Source organism: Megalobrama amblycephala, linkage group LG10, assembly GCF_018812025.1.
Source record: "Megalobrama amblycephala isolate DHTTF-2021 linkage group LG10, ASM1881202v1, whole genome shotgun sequence".
NCBI lineage: Eukaryota > Metazoa > Chordata > Actinopteri > Cypriniformes > Xenocyprididae > Megalobrama > Megalobrama amblycephala.
The window spans coordinates 37,719,754-37,738,474 of record NC_063053.1 but is presented as its reverse complement, the minus strand read 5'-3'; the positions used below and the strand labels follow the sequence as shown (position 1 = coordinate 37,738,474).

At 36.3% G+C, this 18,721-nt stretch overlaps 1 protein-coding gene across 3 annotated transcripts; it reads left to right on the top strand.

Annotated features, from left to right (window-relative positions):
• The first annotated feature begins 1,107 nt into the window (after positions 1–1,107).
• On the top strand, positions 1,108–15,948 carry si:ch1073-291c23.2 (uncharacterized protein LOC799862 homolog). 3 transcript variants are annotated; one of them, XM_048206034.1, is made up of 8 exons: positions 1,108–1,250; positions 4,313–4,452; positions 11,507–11,616; positions 11,793–11,906; positions 13,307–13,363; positions 13,492–13,650; positions 14,497–14,610; positions 14,879–15,948. In XM_048206034.1, exons 3-8 carry the CDS (start codon positions 11,509–11,511, stop codon positions 14,915–14,917), a joined length of 591 nt encoding a protein of 196 aa, XP_048061991.1. In that variant the 5' UTR covers positions 1,108–1,250; positions 4,313–4,452; positions 11,507–11,508; the 3' UTR covers positions 14,918–15,948. The 3 variants fall into 3 exon arrangements, with proteins under 3 accessions (XP_048061991.1, XP_048061990.1, XP_048061989.1); XM_048206033.1 differs by lacking the exons at positions 1,108–1,250; positions 4,313–4,452 and adding an exon at positions 7,084–7,234; XM_048206032.1 differs by lacking the exons at positions 1,108–1,250; positions 4,313–4,452 and adding an exon at positions 8,032–8,152.
• The last annotated feature ends 2,773 nt before the right edge of the window (positions 15,949–18,721 follow it).

The following is an 18,721-nucleotide window of genomic DNA, read 5'->3' as shown; positions in this document are numbered from 1 at the left end:
GCTACTCGTCATGACCATATAGGGGAGCTCGCTAAGTGGAACTCTGAGTGGAACAGAGCTCCGACCAATGGCGAGCCAGACGACGGGCCAATCAGGAAGCAGGAAAAGTGGAACAGTGGGACAGAAGTGGAACCGAAGATCGTCGCGCAAAACACACATATGTGTTGTTCTCGCGCAGCTGTCGAATGTGCGTAGTTTTCCTTGGCTTGTGTTTCTTCTGTAAGTTACCTGAAAACACAGCGAAAAACACCAAATGTGTTTTAATTTCCACTAACAAAACTTAACTAACGGTGTTACTAAATAAATGTTACTGCTTCGCAATTCAGATCAACTGCAGGACAAACAAACAAAACATGTTCTCCTTTCGAGCATCATCTGACAGATTATAACCGAGGAAAACATCTGAAAACGTCAAAAATATGCTAGATTTGAGGTTGTCTAACTTACAAAACTGAACTAAATATGATGTAAATATGACTGGATATCATCACTGTAGTTGAAATGTTGGAGAATAACTGTCTCATCTGATGCAGATGAAGAGGATCATCGCACAGGTGTGGGTGAGGAGCTGATCATGTGATGTGATCATGTCTGACTGGGTGCAGGTGGTGACCAGAAGGCATGCTGGGAAATGTAGTTCTGTGGTGACTTTTGGCACGTGTGTAGGATCTAGTTGCATCTTTCCCACAAACTACACTCATGAGTTAAAGGGTTAGTTCAGCCAAAAATGTAATTTCTGTCATTAATTACTCTCCCTCATGTCGTTCCACACCCGTAAGACCTTCGTTCATCTTCAGAACACAAATTAAGATATTTTTGATGAAATCCAACAGGTTAATGACTTGATATCTATAATCAACACTTTCAAGGTCCAGAAAGGTACTAAAGACGTCATTAAAACAGTGACTGCAGTGGTTCAGCCTTAATGTTATGAAGAGACGAGAAAACAAAACAAAAATAATGACTTTATTCAACAATCTCTTCTCTTCCCTTAGATTGAACCACTGCAGTCACATCGATGTCTTTAGTTTGGCCATTCCTGATTATTGGTGTTTTATTTCAGCGTCCTGTTATAATTCAGAGAGCCATTTACACTGGAGTCTGGACACAGTTTGGACAAAGACTGTTTCTCAATGGCTGTCTGTGCCTCTGACAGAGGAAGAAGAGAGGAGAAACCATTGCACAAGAACCACCTCCGAAAAGAGACAAAAAATGCAAATGGTTCACCTGGAGGATTCTGGACACTCACGGTACAAATCCTTTATATTTTATTATATTTGGCCATTTTGTTATAGTGTCTGCTGTTATTAATCATTCTTTAAAGATTTATTTTAATATTTGTGTTTAGTATTTTGTTTACATTTATATATAGTTTAACCATTTAATAAACAAAACTGTAAAAACAAACTAAAAGATGTTTTAAGGGTAGAATTGCTGAGTCATTCCACGAAACCGGTACGATTCGAGTCCCTCTAGCTTTTTTCAGTGTATTTTATCTTTTGGGTCACCAAAATATATTTTTAAAAGCTTTTTGTGTTAATTAAAATGTTTCCTTTAATAATGTTTAAAAACAATCTTCATATTAGAAATTATTTTGTTTTTTTGTCCCTCAAGGCCTTCTTTGAAAGTGTTCTTGGGATATGAATAATAAAATGAGGAAAAAAGTCCATTAATTTTGACATTCCCATAAATATATATCTGTGCTTTTTTGCTGGTAATGTTTTTTTCTAAGTAAATTCATGATTATTCATTAAAATCACATCATTTAGCTCCATACCTCAGTAACCCCTCAACCCCATCACACAAACCATAATGAACGGATACTTTTGTGACATCATTAATAGGAAGTGACATCATAGAAGTCTTCTGAACAACATTGTGACCAAGTTACCACCTTCTTTAATAATTATAACTAAATGAGGTTGTGAAATTGTGTTTGTCGAGCTTAACGACTCAACCCCGTTACATCAATTAAAGATAGAAAACTATAACTTGTGAAAATTATCAACATTATTCACGATTTCTTAATATCATCCATGTCATGTGATCTCCATTTATTCACTAGATTTAGAGCAGTGGCCAAAAAAAATCTCAACCCCGTCACACCTACATTTTTATTATTATTTTTTGTTACATTTATGAAAAAGTAATTTAACTCCCTGAGGTCTGAAGGTTTGCAGGATTTTTTTCACATTGCAGCAAAACAGACTTAAAATACTCTGTCATTTCTTGTCATAGAGACATAAGTAATATATCAATTTAAACTATAGAATGTCTTCTTTTATTTGTGTACACTCAGAGTAAAAACACAATGTTGTGCTTTTTGTAAAATAAAGAAAACTAACATGATGCGTGATCTCTCGTCTCCCTCTGAACGAAGTCCAATCTGATAGTTCTCATAAAATGAACTGTAACTTATGAATACTAATGACAAAAAAAATGACACTTACGTCTAAGGAAACGTTGCAATGTCAGGTTTTAAATCGTGTAAGTCAAATCAAAAACAAACATTCTGTGTTTATGTAATCTGTATGAAAAGAGAGCCATGTCAGAAGTCTGTGATTCAGCTCATTACCCGCTAATGCGGCCATGCCCACGGAGTCAGTGCTATTCAGACGCAAATTCAGACGCAACACATGTATACATCGTCTCAATCGTATATTTATTGTCTTGAAAAGTGTTTATTTGGATGTTAAAGCCATGGTTAGCGATCTGTAGAAGACATGCCGTTAGTTCCTAGTTCCTTTTCTTCTTTATATGAATTTGTGGGGTAAAGGTGTACAGAGAGCGCCCTCCGGCTGCAAGTATGAATTGAAAACACCATTCCTGAAATGTCCTCTTCTTCTTTAGAATAATTTGTGGACTAAATGTGCACAGAGAGCGCCCTCCGGCTGCAAGTATGAATTTAAAACACCATTCCTGAAATGTCCTCTTCTTCTTTAGAATAATTTGTGGACTAAAGGTGTACAGAGAGCGCCCTCCGGCTGCAAGTATGAATTGAAAACACAGTATCCAGCACTCATATTGATGACAATAAATATTACTTCTCAGTATAGAAAATTGACATAAATATATAAGAATCCATCAATATTTCTCCAAATGTGCATGCTTTTAAGCTAAAAGCCTATATGAAATGCCATAGAGGTAACATAATTGTTCAGACACTTTGCATCACAGAAATACATTATATTTTAAAGAATATAATAGAATACCATTATTTTAAATTGTAATAATATTTCACAGTATTGCTGTTTATGATGAGCGTAGACATTATTACAGAGGGTTTTTTTCACAGCCTACCTGACTGAAAGGCCTCATTAATATGCAAGTCATTTCAGGTCATTATTATGTGATTCTTTTGTCTTCTCAGGTGTAAATGGTCCATTATTCATGATCATTCATGCCTCCACGCATACTGTGTTTCTTGACAAAAAGTGTCTTACAAAAACTAAATCAATATATTGTTTTATATGAAGGAGTAGGCAGCATAATTTTTACATAATTCTGAAGCAAAAACTCTAGTCTACAACCTCCAATACCCAAAAGTCTTGTGAACACAGATTTAATAAACTTTTTTTGGCCTTATTTCAGTGACTTAAGTTTTTTGTTTTTTCAATAACCACGCATAAACATTATTCCTTCAAAAATACAAACATGTACATACATGTTGCTCACATATTATTGTAGCCTAGTTTGTGCTGAATACAGTGTAATGACACTTTTGTCATTTATATGTTTATGAACAACTGAAAAAAGCACAAATGTCAGGGCATGTCAAAACTTCTCCAAGCCCCAAATCAGCCTCAGACTCCAGAGGGTTAAAGTTAGTTGAATTCTGTCTGAAATGTTCAGAGCAATCATAAGAAAACTGATTTTAGTTCACATTCTGAAGTTAAGCCTTTGATCAAAAATGAGGTTTCTGTCACAAAAAGTGTCCATTTCAGGCTTTAGTAGCAAAAGTGTGAGATTTTATGTAACTTTTATATTTGAGATTACTGAATTAGTGTGAGGGTCATCTGATTAATAGGAAAATGTTGATTTTATCACAAACACATTTTATAATAATATTCAGAGAGCTCCCGTAGTGTCCATAACTTAAAATAATGACCAATAATAATAGGGATTTGATGCCTGAGATGGGAAAATATGTTTTTCTGGAAGTTAAATATGTTGTGGGGTGTTCAGAAAAGCAATACATTTTGGTAGAAAATCTAAAAATGTGTAAGTCCAAATCGTACCGGTTTCGTGGAAAGACTCTGCTATTAAATAAATTCAACTTACTGCATATAATCGAGGCCCAAACTGCCCACAGTGACTGCACGTGTGCCGGCGGAGCAGAGAGAGTTGGCGCGGGGTGAGGAGGTCACTGCCCATGCTGCCTGACCTGACGACAAAGAGGAAGGGTGGAAGTCCTGTCCCAGGCTTCTTCTGTCTGGCTAAAGCTGATCTGAGGTCAGGGCACAGCACACCTGCTTCCAGTTTTCTCCTGTAGTTGTTGTACCTATTTGTCACAATTAATAGGATGAGCTGAATCTGAGAATCGCAGCTGGCTCTCAAAGAAACTACTCACCAGAATCTGCTGATCGGCCTCGAACAGCTGAATCCTGGTCCGCCCCCTCAGCGTAGGGCAGACGTACTGCCTTTACAGTCCTACTTAACGCTTTTTACAAGTTGAAATCTCATAATTACGGTAATTACAACATGGTGTGAATGCACCTTAAGTTCAAACACACTGCTGCTTTTCCAACTCGCCCGATCCATTCAGACGTGACACAGACTCGTGTGTGTTCATCACAACATTAAAGGTTCTGCGGTGAATCTAGCTGAAAACAGCCACGACCACAGAACTGGAAAATGTCATAATTACAAGCTCGTCAGTTCAGCACCAGAGTAATTTAACGTGCAGTTATTAACACTGTACAAATATGGTGTTTTGGCAGAAATCTGAATGTTTCTATTATTACTTATATTAAATAGTGGGGAATAAAAAAAACTTTTACAGAGGTTGTTTTTGTAGTTTCTACATGTTTAGGGTATTTTTTTTTTATTACAAATTCCATAGTTTATTACTTTTATTAGAGCTGGGCACTGACACACATTTCACGATTTAATTTTGATTTACAAGCTTGAGATTCAATTCAGTTCAATTGTCACGAACTACATATGAACTGCAAAAATGTGAATCTGTGAAGACGGTGACACGTGCACATGCGTATCATGTGTTTAGTCTATCCACCTTATTTTTCAGCGCAGTAAGGTGTTTTCTGTGATGTATTATCTGCTATAGGGAAATAACAAAGTGCAGTAAACTGTAAATGCATGTGTGAGTGTATCAGGATGTGCAGCACGTAGTCTTCCTTTACAAACTGACATCGCCAACAACATGTCGCAGCGTTTTTAATCATTTACGCGGATCCGGGTGAACGGGGATAGTTTTGATAATGTTCAGTTTTTAGTACATCATATATGTTTCTACTATTTTTTTTCTTTTAATATAAACATTTAAATGGTGGCTGTCATAAAACACGAAGGATTTATTCAAACACATTAAATATATTGAAGAACAGGTAAAATACAATGAATATGCAATATATAGTGCCGCTTTAAAGTTTGTGAACCCCTTGCTGAATCTGTGAAAATGTGAATAATTTTAACAAAATAAGAGAGATCATACAAAATGCATGTTATTTTTTATTTAGTACTGTCCTGAGTGAGATATTTTACATTAAAAATGTTTACATAAGACAAAACAATAGCTGAATTTATTAAAATAACCCCATTCATAAGTATGTGAAGCATTGATTGTCAATACTGTGTGTGGTCACCTGATGTTTGTGTGTTTTGTGATGGTTGTTCATGAGTCTCTTGTTTGTCCTGAGCAGTTAAACTGAGCTCTGTTCTTCAGAAAAATCCTCCAGCTCCTGCAGATTCTTCAGTTTTCCAGCATCTTCTGCATATTTGAGCCCTTTCCAGCAGTGACTGAATGATTTTGAGATTCATCTTTGCATTGAGAGTTAGGGGGTGAAAACTTTTGAACAGGATGAAGTCCAAATTTTTCTTTGTTTAAATATCTTTCTTTTTTTTTCATTTAGTACTGCCCTTCGGAAGCAACAGAAGATAGATTAAATACAATTTACCTTGATCTTCAAATTCACAAATTTTCACCCCCCATCTCTTAATGCATCTCGTTTCCATCTGGAGCATCAGTGAACGTTTGTTAAAATTTTTCACAGATTCTGCAAGGGGTTCACAAACATTCAATGCATATATTTATCAGAACACTCCTCTCTTGAGTTATTTTTCGAGTTTATTATAGTGACTGAATGGCTTTTCTGAGGTAATTGTGATGTTACGTGACGTTATAGTTCTCCAGCTGTTTTATTGGCGTCTTTGAAACACTGATCGATGGATTACATTAGACATGATTCATTTCAGGAAGTTGTTCTGTATCTTCTGATGTTCGTTCATGTTTATTTGCTGCTGTAACATGTAGTAAAGAGGAAGAGATGATCACTTTATGATCTGTCACCACATTAAAGACACACAAAAACACATTTATTGGCTGAAATTGGCGTTAAAACTGACAGACTTTGAAAGCTGAGACTTTGTTTTCGTATCAAAGCACAAAGATTATTGTGATTATTGAACAACAAGTTTTTGTTCATTCATCAAAATACTGAAATCAGCACAGACTGAAATGTTTATTCTTGGGATTGAAGAATCAATATCGGTTCTTCAAAATGACAATCGATTATTAATCAAATATTATAAAATGTGACAATAACAACTGTACAGGCTGAATTTATGGAAAATGTCAATGGGACTGGAGTGCCATACATCTGGACCCAGTTAGTGTGTCATGTGAAGCAGCTGTTATCTTTTGGGAGCTGCTTTCACACTCACACCATTCCTTTCTTTCTCACAGATACCTTGCCATCTCTCTCCTCATGCTTCTTTCTTGTCAAAGCACTTTTATATGTTTGTATGTTTAGTTGAGGAATGACTTACAGCACTGAAATGTGCTTCACGGTTCTTCTCTGCTCCTTTCTCTTCATGAAGTTGGCCATTGTTTCTGTTTTCTGAGCATTCAGCACAGATCTGACCTCTTTTCCCAAACATCCTGTAGTGACGCCTCCTTCCCTCCCTCTGTTTTCTTCTCGTGTTTCTCTTCTTTCCTGTGCTCTTGCACAACTGCCTTGTTTTCATCTTGGTGGTTCATTACAGACACAAGCAGGTAATTGACTTTCACTGTTTGTTTAGTTGCTTGTTTTTGACAATCACAACATGCTCATGAACTTCATTTACAGTTTGTTGAAATGTAGATTTGTTTGTTAATGAATGTCATGAATATAAACGGACTGACAGAAAAACAAAAGGCTTTGAGGTTGGTGTGCAGAACACAGTCTTGAGGTTTGAAGGTTTTCAGCATTAGAATACTTCAGTTCTTGTGCAGCATTAATGACAAGCTGTGATAGTCGGTTCGTAATCGGTTGCTCGTGTGTTCAGGGTGGTTGTTAAACCGTTGGCAGGCGGTCACTATGCACACAATACTATGGTCAGTGTTGGGGAAAGTTAGATTTTAAAGTAATGCGTTTCAATATTGCGTTACTCAAATGTAAAGTCCCTTTCACACCAGAAGTGAAATGAATAAGCTGAAGGAAATGTAAATTCACTCCTGTACAGTAGAGGGCGCAGCTCAAACCTTTCAGCGGCGCTGCCAATCTGGATCACAGAAGAAAGTTCAACACCCTTATAAAACAAAAATGTAATGTTTAACTAAAGTCATTTTTACTTATTTGTATGGTTGAATTGGATCATCAAAGGTCAGCAGCAAAGACATTGGTTAATAAAGTGAGATTAAATACATAAAGTATATTTGTGTTATTTAACATTTTTAATTATTGCATGTTTGCGATGAGTCTGTTTTTATTCATATTGAGGAATACTGATTCTGTTTTTGTGCATGTGAGATGAGTAAATGCTCAGATTTAGTCCCATCATGTTGGTTTCTCTCAAGATGGGGACAGAAAATGTGGGCCGTCCTTAGTGCAATCGGTGCCCCGTGCCAAACAAACCCATCCGACATGGAACGCGATCGCAAACGGACCGAGGGGCGCCATGTCGGACTGCAGTCAATACATGGGAAAACAAAGTAACTTGCATTACTTATTTGAAAAAGTAACTCGGATATGTTGTTTGTAAATTTAAAAGTGATGCATTACTTAGTTACTTGGAAAAAAGTAATCTGATTACATAACTCAAGTTACTTGTAACGCATTACCCTCAAGTGTTCTAGGGCATGCAATCTAAAAAACACTGGGTTAAAAACAACCCAATTTAACTTCAGACCGCCACCTGCATTTCACTCGTAACAGAAAAATGCTGTGACTGACTCCATAACCTGTCCATAAATAATCAGTGTACAATTCTGAGAACATATTTTAACATCCTATATTCTGTGTCTTTTTGAATAAAATCATATAATCTTACGCAAGGCATTTTCATCACGTGAAAAGACCGATGAAACACTCGTTTAGGCGCCCCTGTACGTTGTGTTGCATAAAATTAAATGATATGCAGAACAATAATGATTTTTTGATCAAATAAAATGTATTTTACCGAAGACATGCACTAATTTGACGGAGCTGCACTGCTCTCTCCTGAAGAGGGCGCAATAAGCCCGAACTAAACCCCAGGATCTGGGTAACACCAAAACTACTCAAACGCCGGGTTGTTACGCCTGACCCAGGATCTGACAGTTCATGTACATGTTGCATTACTGTCGAGTCCATGTCGTAAAAGTCTGTTTGCGCCGAAATGTGATTGATTTACCAAAGAATCCACAGTGAAATGAACCGAATACAATTAAAGCTCAACTGAGACATTCACATTGTTGAAAATAAATAATCATATTCCTGCATTAGGATGCTTTGAAAGGTAATGTTATTTTAGTCCTGTATCGCTCTTCTCTCCTCCTCATCTCACTAACACCAGTGGGCGGGGCTAATGATGCAATGATGAAGTAGGCGTTGATTTCTTCTGTGGAGGCGGAGTTTCACCTATACATTCCAGGACGAGTCATTCATTGGACCTGGTGTCTATAAAATTTTTATTGGACTAACAAATTTGGTCTGAAACTTACAGAATATTCTTATAGTTCAAAGACCTCTTATATATCAAAAGCTCAAGGAAAAGTTGATTTCTCAATTCATAACCCTTTAAAACAAGAGCCAAAGCAAATACTTGACATTGTATTGCCATTTTTATATAGAAACAGTACAGAAACAAACTATCTGTGAAATTAGATACTAGTAACACTTCCACGGATATTGAGATAATCCGTATCATAGCAAGCAAAGCGTCTCAAATAACAAAAAACGCTCTCAAGCGCACACAGCTAGGCAATTTCAGCTGGATAAAAACACTTTGGTGGGCCTAAGACTGGCTTCAAACAGCTTATATTTGATTATTTTCATGTTTATTATTAAAGGCAGAGTAGGTAAAAAAATGTATAAAAAACTTTTTTTCAAAATTTGTTTAAACTTTATTTATATATCAATACATAATTAAAATGTAAGTACTCTGAAAAAGAAAGTATAAAAATCGAGTGTCTGTAGACCTCTCACGACTGTTTTAAAGACAGCTCATTATTTCCATTCACTCCACCCCCTCCCTTCTGGGCTCCTTCCAAAGCCACGCCCCCAAAACGCATGAACGCGCGACTCCGACCACTGAGCTGGAAGACGCATTATTTACCTGAGACGAGCGGAGAGGAAGGAGCACAGTGCATGTAGTGACATCATGTCAGAATCACATGTAATAAAAATAACTTTATAATTATGAAGATAAACATAATTTAATTCGCTAACGAGTTAGTTATCTATAAGGCAAAGCTAAAAACAGGTTGCATGATACACGTTTTTCCATTACCATCATTTACACTGTGATGAAGATGAATTTCGTGTAAGATTCATAACATATACGTTGTTCTACAGATAAACAGAGTAACATACACTCAAATATCAACTCACAACTGCATTGCAGACACAAAATAATAACACACACATACAACAAAGTGTGTACGACACACACAGATACAAGATAAAGACATCAGTAAACATAGGTAGAGAATATAAAAACAAAACAAAGGCGAAAAAAAAACGTGCAGGTAAACTTACAGGTGAACATGGTAAAAGAGTTAGACAGAGGGTAAATATAGTTCTAAGAAAAGTTCCTAGATGCGGAGTAACGTTAGGCCTACTATCTGTTAAACATGTATTTAGTTATCTAAAGCAAAATTATGCACAATTCAACACTATAGCTAGTAATTTCATCTTGAGCTAGGCCTATAGATTATTTATCGTCTCTACTACGGCTCGCTAAGTAATGTTATGTTAGCTATATTACGCAGCTACGTGTGCTAATGACACATGCTTCATGAAAAAATAAACAAAAAAATATGTATGATCAAAATACAAAAAGAAAGATTTACCTGTCCAGCAGAAATAAAGCCATCAAGGAGTCACTTTTCAGCCCCTTGAGTTCCCTCAGTTCTCGCCATCGCTGGAGAGCCACGCCGATATTAACTCGCGTTTTATTTCTTTGTTTATCCAAAGACTTTTTGTTCATTGCCTTTTCTTGTACTGTTACTGTCTTCCTTTTTTGCCTGGTTTGCCTTCACTAACTGCATAGGCCGATACTGTGAATTTTGCTTGCTGTTTCTCTGCCATTGTTTTGGTATTCCTAGGATCCGTGCCTCTTGAATTCCCCAAATCAAACGTGCGCGCGCAAGTGGGCAGGTCATGTGTGGCAAAAGGGTGGTTGCCATGGTTGCGAGAGAGTGACAGTCGCCTAAGCCAATCCTATGTTTCGTCCCGGATGGAAATAATGAGCTGTGTTTAATACAGATTAAACGGTCTAGAGTCACTCGATTTTTATACTCTTTTTATCAGAGTACTTACATTTTAATTATGCATTGATATATATAGAAAGTTTAAACAAATTTGGAACAAATTTTTTTGCCTACCCTGCCTTTAACGAGAGTAAAAACTGAGACTCTTCAATCCTCCTCTCTTTCAGGAATCATGTGCTGTGCTTTATAACTGATTTAACTTTTTATATATAGACATCTCTTGAACTGAACTGAAGCGGATGATGACATTAATAATGAGTTCTGAACTGAACTAATTTCATAAGTGACGAACTTTACTCTATTGAGCTAAAATGAGCTGAATAATGACACAGTTGTCTTTCTGTAGCTGCTTCACAGCAGAATTTGAATTTGTCTCTTATTTGATGAAGTTTGACCGTATGAAGGGTTCAGATTCAGTCCGTTCAGTCCTTCACCCCCTTTTACAGGCTAATGGCATGTTATCATTTCCAATTCCGTTCTTTGTTGAAATTTGCCATTTGTCTGGCAATGTCTTGAGATGATGCCTAATATTTTCTCCAATAAGAGCTTCTAGAAAAGGCCTTGAGTAAAGATGTTATTGTAATTGTGTTGCAGTGATGGTGGAGGATCGAGCAGCCAATGGAGCACCAGAACCGGTCACCATGGTGACGGGCGGCAATAAACCTGTGCACCGCTTCCTCAAAGGACAACCCAAGAGTATCGGAGTGAGACACACAACACTGAGAAATAAACCTTAATTCAAATAAAATAAATTATTAACAGCTATTTGATTGCATTTTACATATGTGAAAAGTAACACATTTATGAAACGCAAAACAGCACAAAGATGAGCAGTACAACTGAGAAGCAGTCTTCTGAGAGACTCTAACCCATTTTTTAGATAGTGCTGGTGATGATGGGCATATGTCTGTTCATGTTTGGAATCGTCATAGACGTGCGGTCAGATGTGACCACCTCAGCAGACATGTACAGCCCGTTCTGGCTCGGGACGCTGGTATGTTCTCTTCTGATATATTAATATGTTTTGCTTTGAGCGATCTTTGAATCCACAACAAACTACAGTGTTAAACTACACCTCCACTGTAAAAAAAAAAAAAAAGGCAAGAATTTACAGGATTAAAGAGTATTATTTTACCATAAATTACTAAATTTACAGTGAAATTAATGTATGCTGAGTCATTTTCTTACGAATTACTGTTAATCAACAAAATGATACTGACATCACAGTAGTTTACCGCTCTTGTTTTACTGTGAATTCACATGATAAAGTTGTTTTTAAACATGCCACTGTAAGACATTATATTATTTATGACTGTAATTGTTTCGAAATCACCATAATGGTGATCAGTGTTCGTTTGCTCTGGACCTTGTATATTCATATTCAAATTTCTGTGCTAGCCGAGTCATTTGGCTAAAACAATGACAAGCTAGAATATAAAATAAACTAATTGGCTAGTTTTAAGTTAGTCAAACTATACTATAATTAGCATTATTTCAGCATTAAGATTTACCAATATCTTATTTCAAATTCATAATTGTTCGTAGATGGATATTTCACAATAGTAATTTCTTTTTGAAAGGTGTGAGATCATCTTGAAACACAAGATTGTTTTTCTTCCGTCACCTGATGACGCACAGACATCAATACTCGACATACAAAACACAACAATGATGACACTCAACAAATAATAATAATGAAAAAGATCAATTCTGAACATTACATTACTAAAAGTGAACCAAAAATAAGTTCAAAAGCACATACAAAACCAACAAGAATCAAGAAACTCCACAGCGTAGTCTATTCATGCCGCACTGCATGCTGGGTACCTTCATCGTAGTACATATGCACTGTAGAAATACAGTATGATATTGTTTGTTTACATTCATTTTTGAGAGTGGAATTAGATACAAGAGAAATATTAACCTGGATTATACTGTAATTTCACACTAAAATTAAAACTAGCCTCATGTTTCTTGATGACAAAATCACTGGATTGGTCTATAGATTCTATATGAGATTATTCCACTCATAAATGTCTAAAAGAGAACACTTATTTTTGGTCCCTCACGTGTAGTTTGTACTTATCATGCCCTGTTCATTCAAGTCCATTTTACAATTTAACTGTAATGGAATATCATTTTAGTTGACAAAAATATTATTTTACTCACAATGATGTGGAACCTGCAGAAAGATGTCAGACATTTAACACAAACACAAACTTTAACAAAAATGTGTATGCATCGTACCTCAAACATCTAAACAACTGATCAAATTAAAATACGGGTGGTGAAAACCTGAGATCCTGAAATATGGTGAAAATAGCTGCATTTTATACGTCACTGTTTTGAATTATTATTAATAGTTGAATATTAAATGTTTTGTCTTTTTTGCAGTTCTTTATCTGTGGTCTTCTGTATATACTGTCAGAACGCAACCCCTCCAAAAAGATCGTAAGTGCCCGTTTAGCCTTTGTGTTTCACAGTCATTTTAAGAATGCACTTTCTCTATAGATGTAAAGTGTGATATGAATGTTCTTTAATGTGTGTTATTTCGTTTACACGTTGATGTTTGCTCACAGATCACCGCCAGCTTTGCTTTGAGCATCATCTCAACCATTGGAGCGATCTGTGCGTGTGTGGATTTCTCCAGAGCCATCGTTGGGCTCCATCACACATACTGGTCTCATCTGAGTGAGAATCAGACAGAGGAGGAGAGACACTACGTCCTACAACATTATGTGAGGGTTTTTATTGATTTATGCGATAACACTTTAGAATACTGTTCTGTCATTAATGAATAACTACACAGGAACAAATGAATATTAAAGAGGATCTATAATGCCCCTTTCACAAGATGTAATATCAGTCTCTGGTGTCTCCAGAATGTGTGTGTGAAGTTTCAGCTCAAAATCCCCCACAGATCATTTATTATAGCTTGTCAAATTTGCCAAAAACACGCCGTTTTTGTGTGTGTCCCTTTAAATGCAAATGAGCTGCTGCTCCCGCCCCCTTTCCAGAAGAGGGCGGAGCTTTAACAGCTCAACAACAACAAAGCTGGAGAATCTCACGCAGACAAAATGAGGAAAGTGTTCAGCCTTACATTGTTCAAACCGGAGTCGACACTGATGGAGAGACTCAGGAAGAAGTTACAACTTTTAGACGTTTCTGAACGGTTAGTGGATAAATTGATGTAGTTGCTGTGGAGTTGATTCAACTCATCCACTAGCATGTGCCGTCATGTTCATCTTTTGTGTTGAATTGACCCTCGTTTGTGAAGCAGTCCGGCGTAAAATGACGACATTTACAAAAACAACTCTTCCTCTTCTCTAAAGCAGCCCAACATGGCCCCGCCCCCTTTGTTGCGTGTTCTCGGGGGCGGGGTTTATGTAAATTTTAGGGTTTGTGATGTCACTAACCCGGGAAGAAGCTCATTGTAGTCCCTCCCAGACATTTGCAAAGTGATTTCTGTAAAAGGAAATATGTCCCTTTGCATTGAACTTTGAGCGTCGTAACTTTGCAGATGTTGTTTATGATCAAACAGCAACATTACTGTATAAGCAGAAACTCGCGTTTGTTTTCCACAGATGTCCATCGACCTGATGGAGCAAGTGTTCTTCTGCCACAGCTTGATAGGAGGGATTCTGCTCATAACCATGACGTTCTTCGCCCGGGCGGCGCTGCGGTCCAGCCGGACTCAGGTGATCTCCGTTCCTTCTGTCGTAGATAGAGCCTTCCCATCACTTCATGGATTTAGTTTTAATACATTCATTGAAATCATTTACACTCAAATCAATATTTCATGCCTCTTTATTTATTTTCTGGTAAGCAGTCATGTAGTGTCAGATGATGTATCCTGATCACCCTGTTAGGGTTTATTTTGCCACAATTAACCAGCTGGCTGTATGTTTTCCTGACACAATTCATCATTTGATTAGTGAAGGCTGAGTGTTTCTGGATCGTTTGCAGGCTGTTGTTGTCATGAGGAACCTGCCGTCAGCGGAGTGAACAGACCGGATCATCTGAACATCCACCTAATGAAGAAGGATAATTCAGTGAGAATCCACTGAGATCTTCAGATTTGCTCACAGTAAATGGGCATTATAATGTAGTGTCTGTTTCAGTGTTACTAACACCAGTGTTTTGTTCTGAGACCGACAATATAAGACAGTCATCAGTGCAAAAAATGATGCTCTTGTTTTCCAGTCAAATACTTTCTTAAATCAAGATACATTCATTCAAGAAACAAAATTACACTTTATTTTAAGGTTTTGTATCAAATGAAGTGAGTTTGTGCTTAAAACAAGAATATCTGCCAATGGGGTCAGACAAATAATCTTGTTTTCCCTTTGCATTCAATTATTTTTCTGACACATTCACAGATATTTGTTCTCGTTTTAAGCTTAAACTCAATTTTGATGCATTTCTCAGAAAACAAAACTTAATATCTTCAGTCATTTTGCTTCTCCAGGAAATGTATCTTGATTTAAGAATGTTTAGATATTTGTGCTGGAAAACAAATTTTTGTTTTTCAATTCTTTGCACATTAACACAAAAACACATTAAATCTTGGCTATATACTGTGAGAACATTCATCACGCCTTGAACTTATCTTTGTGATATCATTGTATTTTATATTAAGCTGTGTATTAAAACTTTAGTCCAGGAGAAAGACGTCAACCTCTCATGTACAGAAGATGGAGAAAGTCATAAACACTCTTTACGATGCAGATATGAGCACACACGTCAGAGAGCGCTTCATCTGTTGTGTTCAAACATCTTTACACTCAAATCATAATCATTCCTAATCATCTGACACGTTTCAGACACACATATACATCTTCCAGATGAAAACGCTCAAATCAAACAGATGTGAATGAGTGATGAAGTTTATTGACAAACTGATTGTAAACTTGTATGTCCAAAACCTTATCTTTGCTAAATAATACTATCTATAAATACTGTAACAGACCTAATAATTAAATCTAAAGATTTGCTAATATTACTAACACTCAAATAAACATAAATGTGTACTGAAACATCTCTGTGTCTGTATAATTCAGAAGAACACAGACATTCTGCTCATCTCAAACTGCTACAGTCTGACAGAGTTAATGTATATTTTACTGTAACTGTTTCAATGTTACAATCAGGACAATATAGTATAATTATAGCACATTATATATATTATAGTACAGGTCATGTGGTTAGTTAATGTCATGTGTTCAGTTAAACAGACTTGTATTACAACCACTGCACTCGAACTATTTCTATTTTTCCATTTGTTATTTTGTATTATTTTTTTGTACTTAGAAACAGAAGGAAAAGATCATGCTTTTACATATAGATGCATTTAACAGTGAACAGCCAGTGCTGTTATGACAGTGTAACACTAGTTACAGAATATCTCTGTGAAACACAGGTGAGAGGTCAGGATCAGGATATATGTGTATTTTATCTGTGTATATAATCTAACCAGAATATAAAATCAAACTGCATTTGGAATAGAGTCTGATGTTTTAGCAATATAATGACGGATGTGTTTGGTGCTTCAAAGGGTCTGATGACAGAGTACACACACACACACACACACACACACACACACACACACACTCGTGCTCTTGTCCATGTTCTTGATGACTAAAATAGCGCCTAGCTAGTAATCAGTTCAGCTGCAGCGCCCTCTGTTGGTGGAAATAATCTCTTAAAGGTGTGTAGAATATACACAATATATGTTATAACATCTAGCCATGTGCAAAAATTCAGTCTTTTTCAGAATCGTGTAATAACCACTGGAACTGGATTTGTGTTTTATGTATTTTTATATGATTGATCAGATTTTATTTTTCTATTCATTTATTTTTCTTTGGATTCTGATTGTTTTGTGTAAACGTAAAAAGCCAAAAATAATGCATCCGTCCATCATAAAAATAATCCATATGACTCCAGAGGTTAATATTTTTTTGTAAGAGAAATATCCATGTTTAAAACTTTATAAATTCAGATAACTTCCGGCGGATGACCGTACGCAGAATGCGCAAGTCGACTTACGCCAAATGAGTAATCGTCTGACGCGATGTGTGACGCGGGATGTAGGAGTATCATCAGTTTAGACGCCTCTCACGCTTCAAACAAAAAGGGCTGTGCAACACATTTAAGCTTCTCTTACACCACCAGTCAAAAGTTTGGAAACATTACTATTTTCAGTGTTTTTGAACGAAGTCTTTTATGCTCATTCAATATTCATATCAATATATTGTGAAATATTATTACAATTTAAAGTTCTGGTTTTCTATTTTAATATACTTTAAAATATAATTTATGTCTATAATATATTCTGTAATTTATTCCAGTGATCAAAGCTGAATTTTCAGCATCATTACTCCAGTCTTCAGTGTCACATGATCCTTCAGAAATCATTCTGATATGATGATTTATTATCAATGTTGTGCCTCTTAATATTATTTTATAACCTGTGATACTTTTTCAGGATTCTTTGATGAATAAAAAGTTAAAAAAATATCAGCATTTATTTAAAATAGAAATCTTTTGTAACAGTATAAACTACCGTTCAAAAGTTTGTGGTCAGTCATTTTCTTTCTTTTTTTGAAAGAAATTAATACTTTTATTCAGCACGGATGTGTTAAATTGATAAAAAGTGATAGTAAAGATTTATATTGTTAGACAAGATTTATATTTTGAATAAATGCTGTTCTTTTTGACCTTTTATTCATCAATGAATCTTGAAAAAAGTATCACAGTTTCAAATAATAACATTGATAATAACTGAATATCAAATCATCATATCAGAATGATTTCTGAAGGATCATGTGACACTGAAGACTGGAGTAATGATGCTGAAAATTCAGCTTTGATCACAGGAATAAATTATACTTTACTATATATTCACATAGAAAACAGCTGATTTACATTGGAATAATATTTCACAATATTACTGTTTTTTCTGTATTTATTATGAAATAAATGCAGCGTTAATGAGCATAAGAGACTAAAACAGTAATGTTTCCAAACTTTTCACAGGTAGTGTATATCAAAATCCTCCGATATTTCTCTTTATCGTATAACGCTTCGCTTCGCTTCAGAAGGCCTTTATTAAAGGTGCTCTAAGTGATGTCACGCGTTTTTAGGCCAAAACATTTTTTGTCACATACAGCAAACATCTCCTCACTATCCGCTAGCTGCCTGTCCCCTGAACACACTGTAAAAAACCGCGGCCTCTGTAGTCGCCACAAGCTCCAAAAACAGCAATAAAAACAAACTGGTGCAGCCTGGACCACGAAACATAATAAACACGCGCCAGCCAATAACCGACAAGAATGATTTTAAATGCGCGTTCATGACTGTTTCAGGAAGCACGGAGGGGAGGAGGAGGAGGAGGGAGGGTCTAGCTAGCCTCTGTTTTGTTTGACAACACTTCGAACGTCAACAGGAAGTTACTCCACCCAGGATCGCTTAGAGCACCTTTAACCTCCTGGAGTCATATGTATTACTTTTATAATGGATGGATGCACTTTTTGGGGCTTTAAAATCTCACCCCCGTTCACTGCCATTATAAACCCTTGAGCACTAATGATATTTTTAAATATATCTCCAATTGTGTTCGTCAGAGAGAGGATAGTCATATACAGAGGATGGAGTGAGGGTGAGTAAATCATGGGTTAATTTTCATTTTTTGGGTGAACTGTCCCTTTAACAAATTAATCTTGAATTTTGACGCGTCTGGCGTTCCGTACAGCGTGGCAGAGTTAAAGCCTCGCGCTGAAAATCTAGAAAAGAAATGAACACAAGCGC

What these genes read in the sequence shown, in the direction of transcription:
- si:ch1073-291c23.2 (XM_048206032.1), top strand. Translation starts at nt 8,119, where the DNA reads ATGTCGGACTGCAGTCAATACATGGGAAAACAAA. An exon ending in TCAATACATGGGAAAACAAA is followed by an intron (nt 8,153 to 11,506) that starts GTAACTTGCATT and finishes ATTGTGTTGCAG; the next exon opens with TGATGGTGGAGGATCGAGCA. An exon ending in TGCGGTCCAGCCGGACTCAG is followed by an intron (nt 14,611 to 14,878) that starts GTGATCTCCGTT and finishes GATCGTTTGCAG; the next exon opens with GCTGTTGTTGTCATGAGGAA.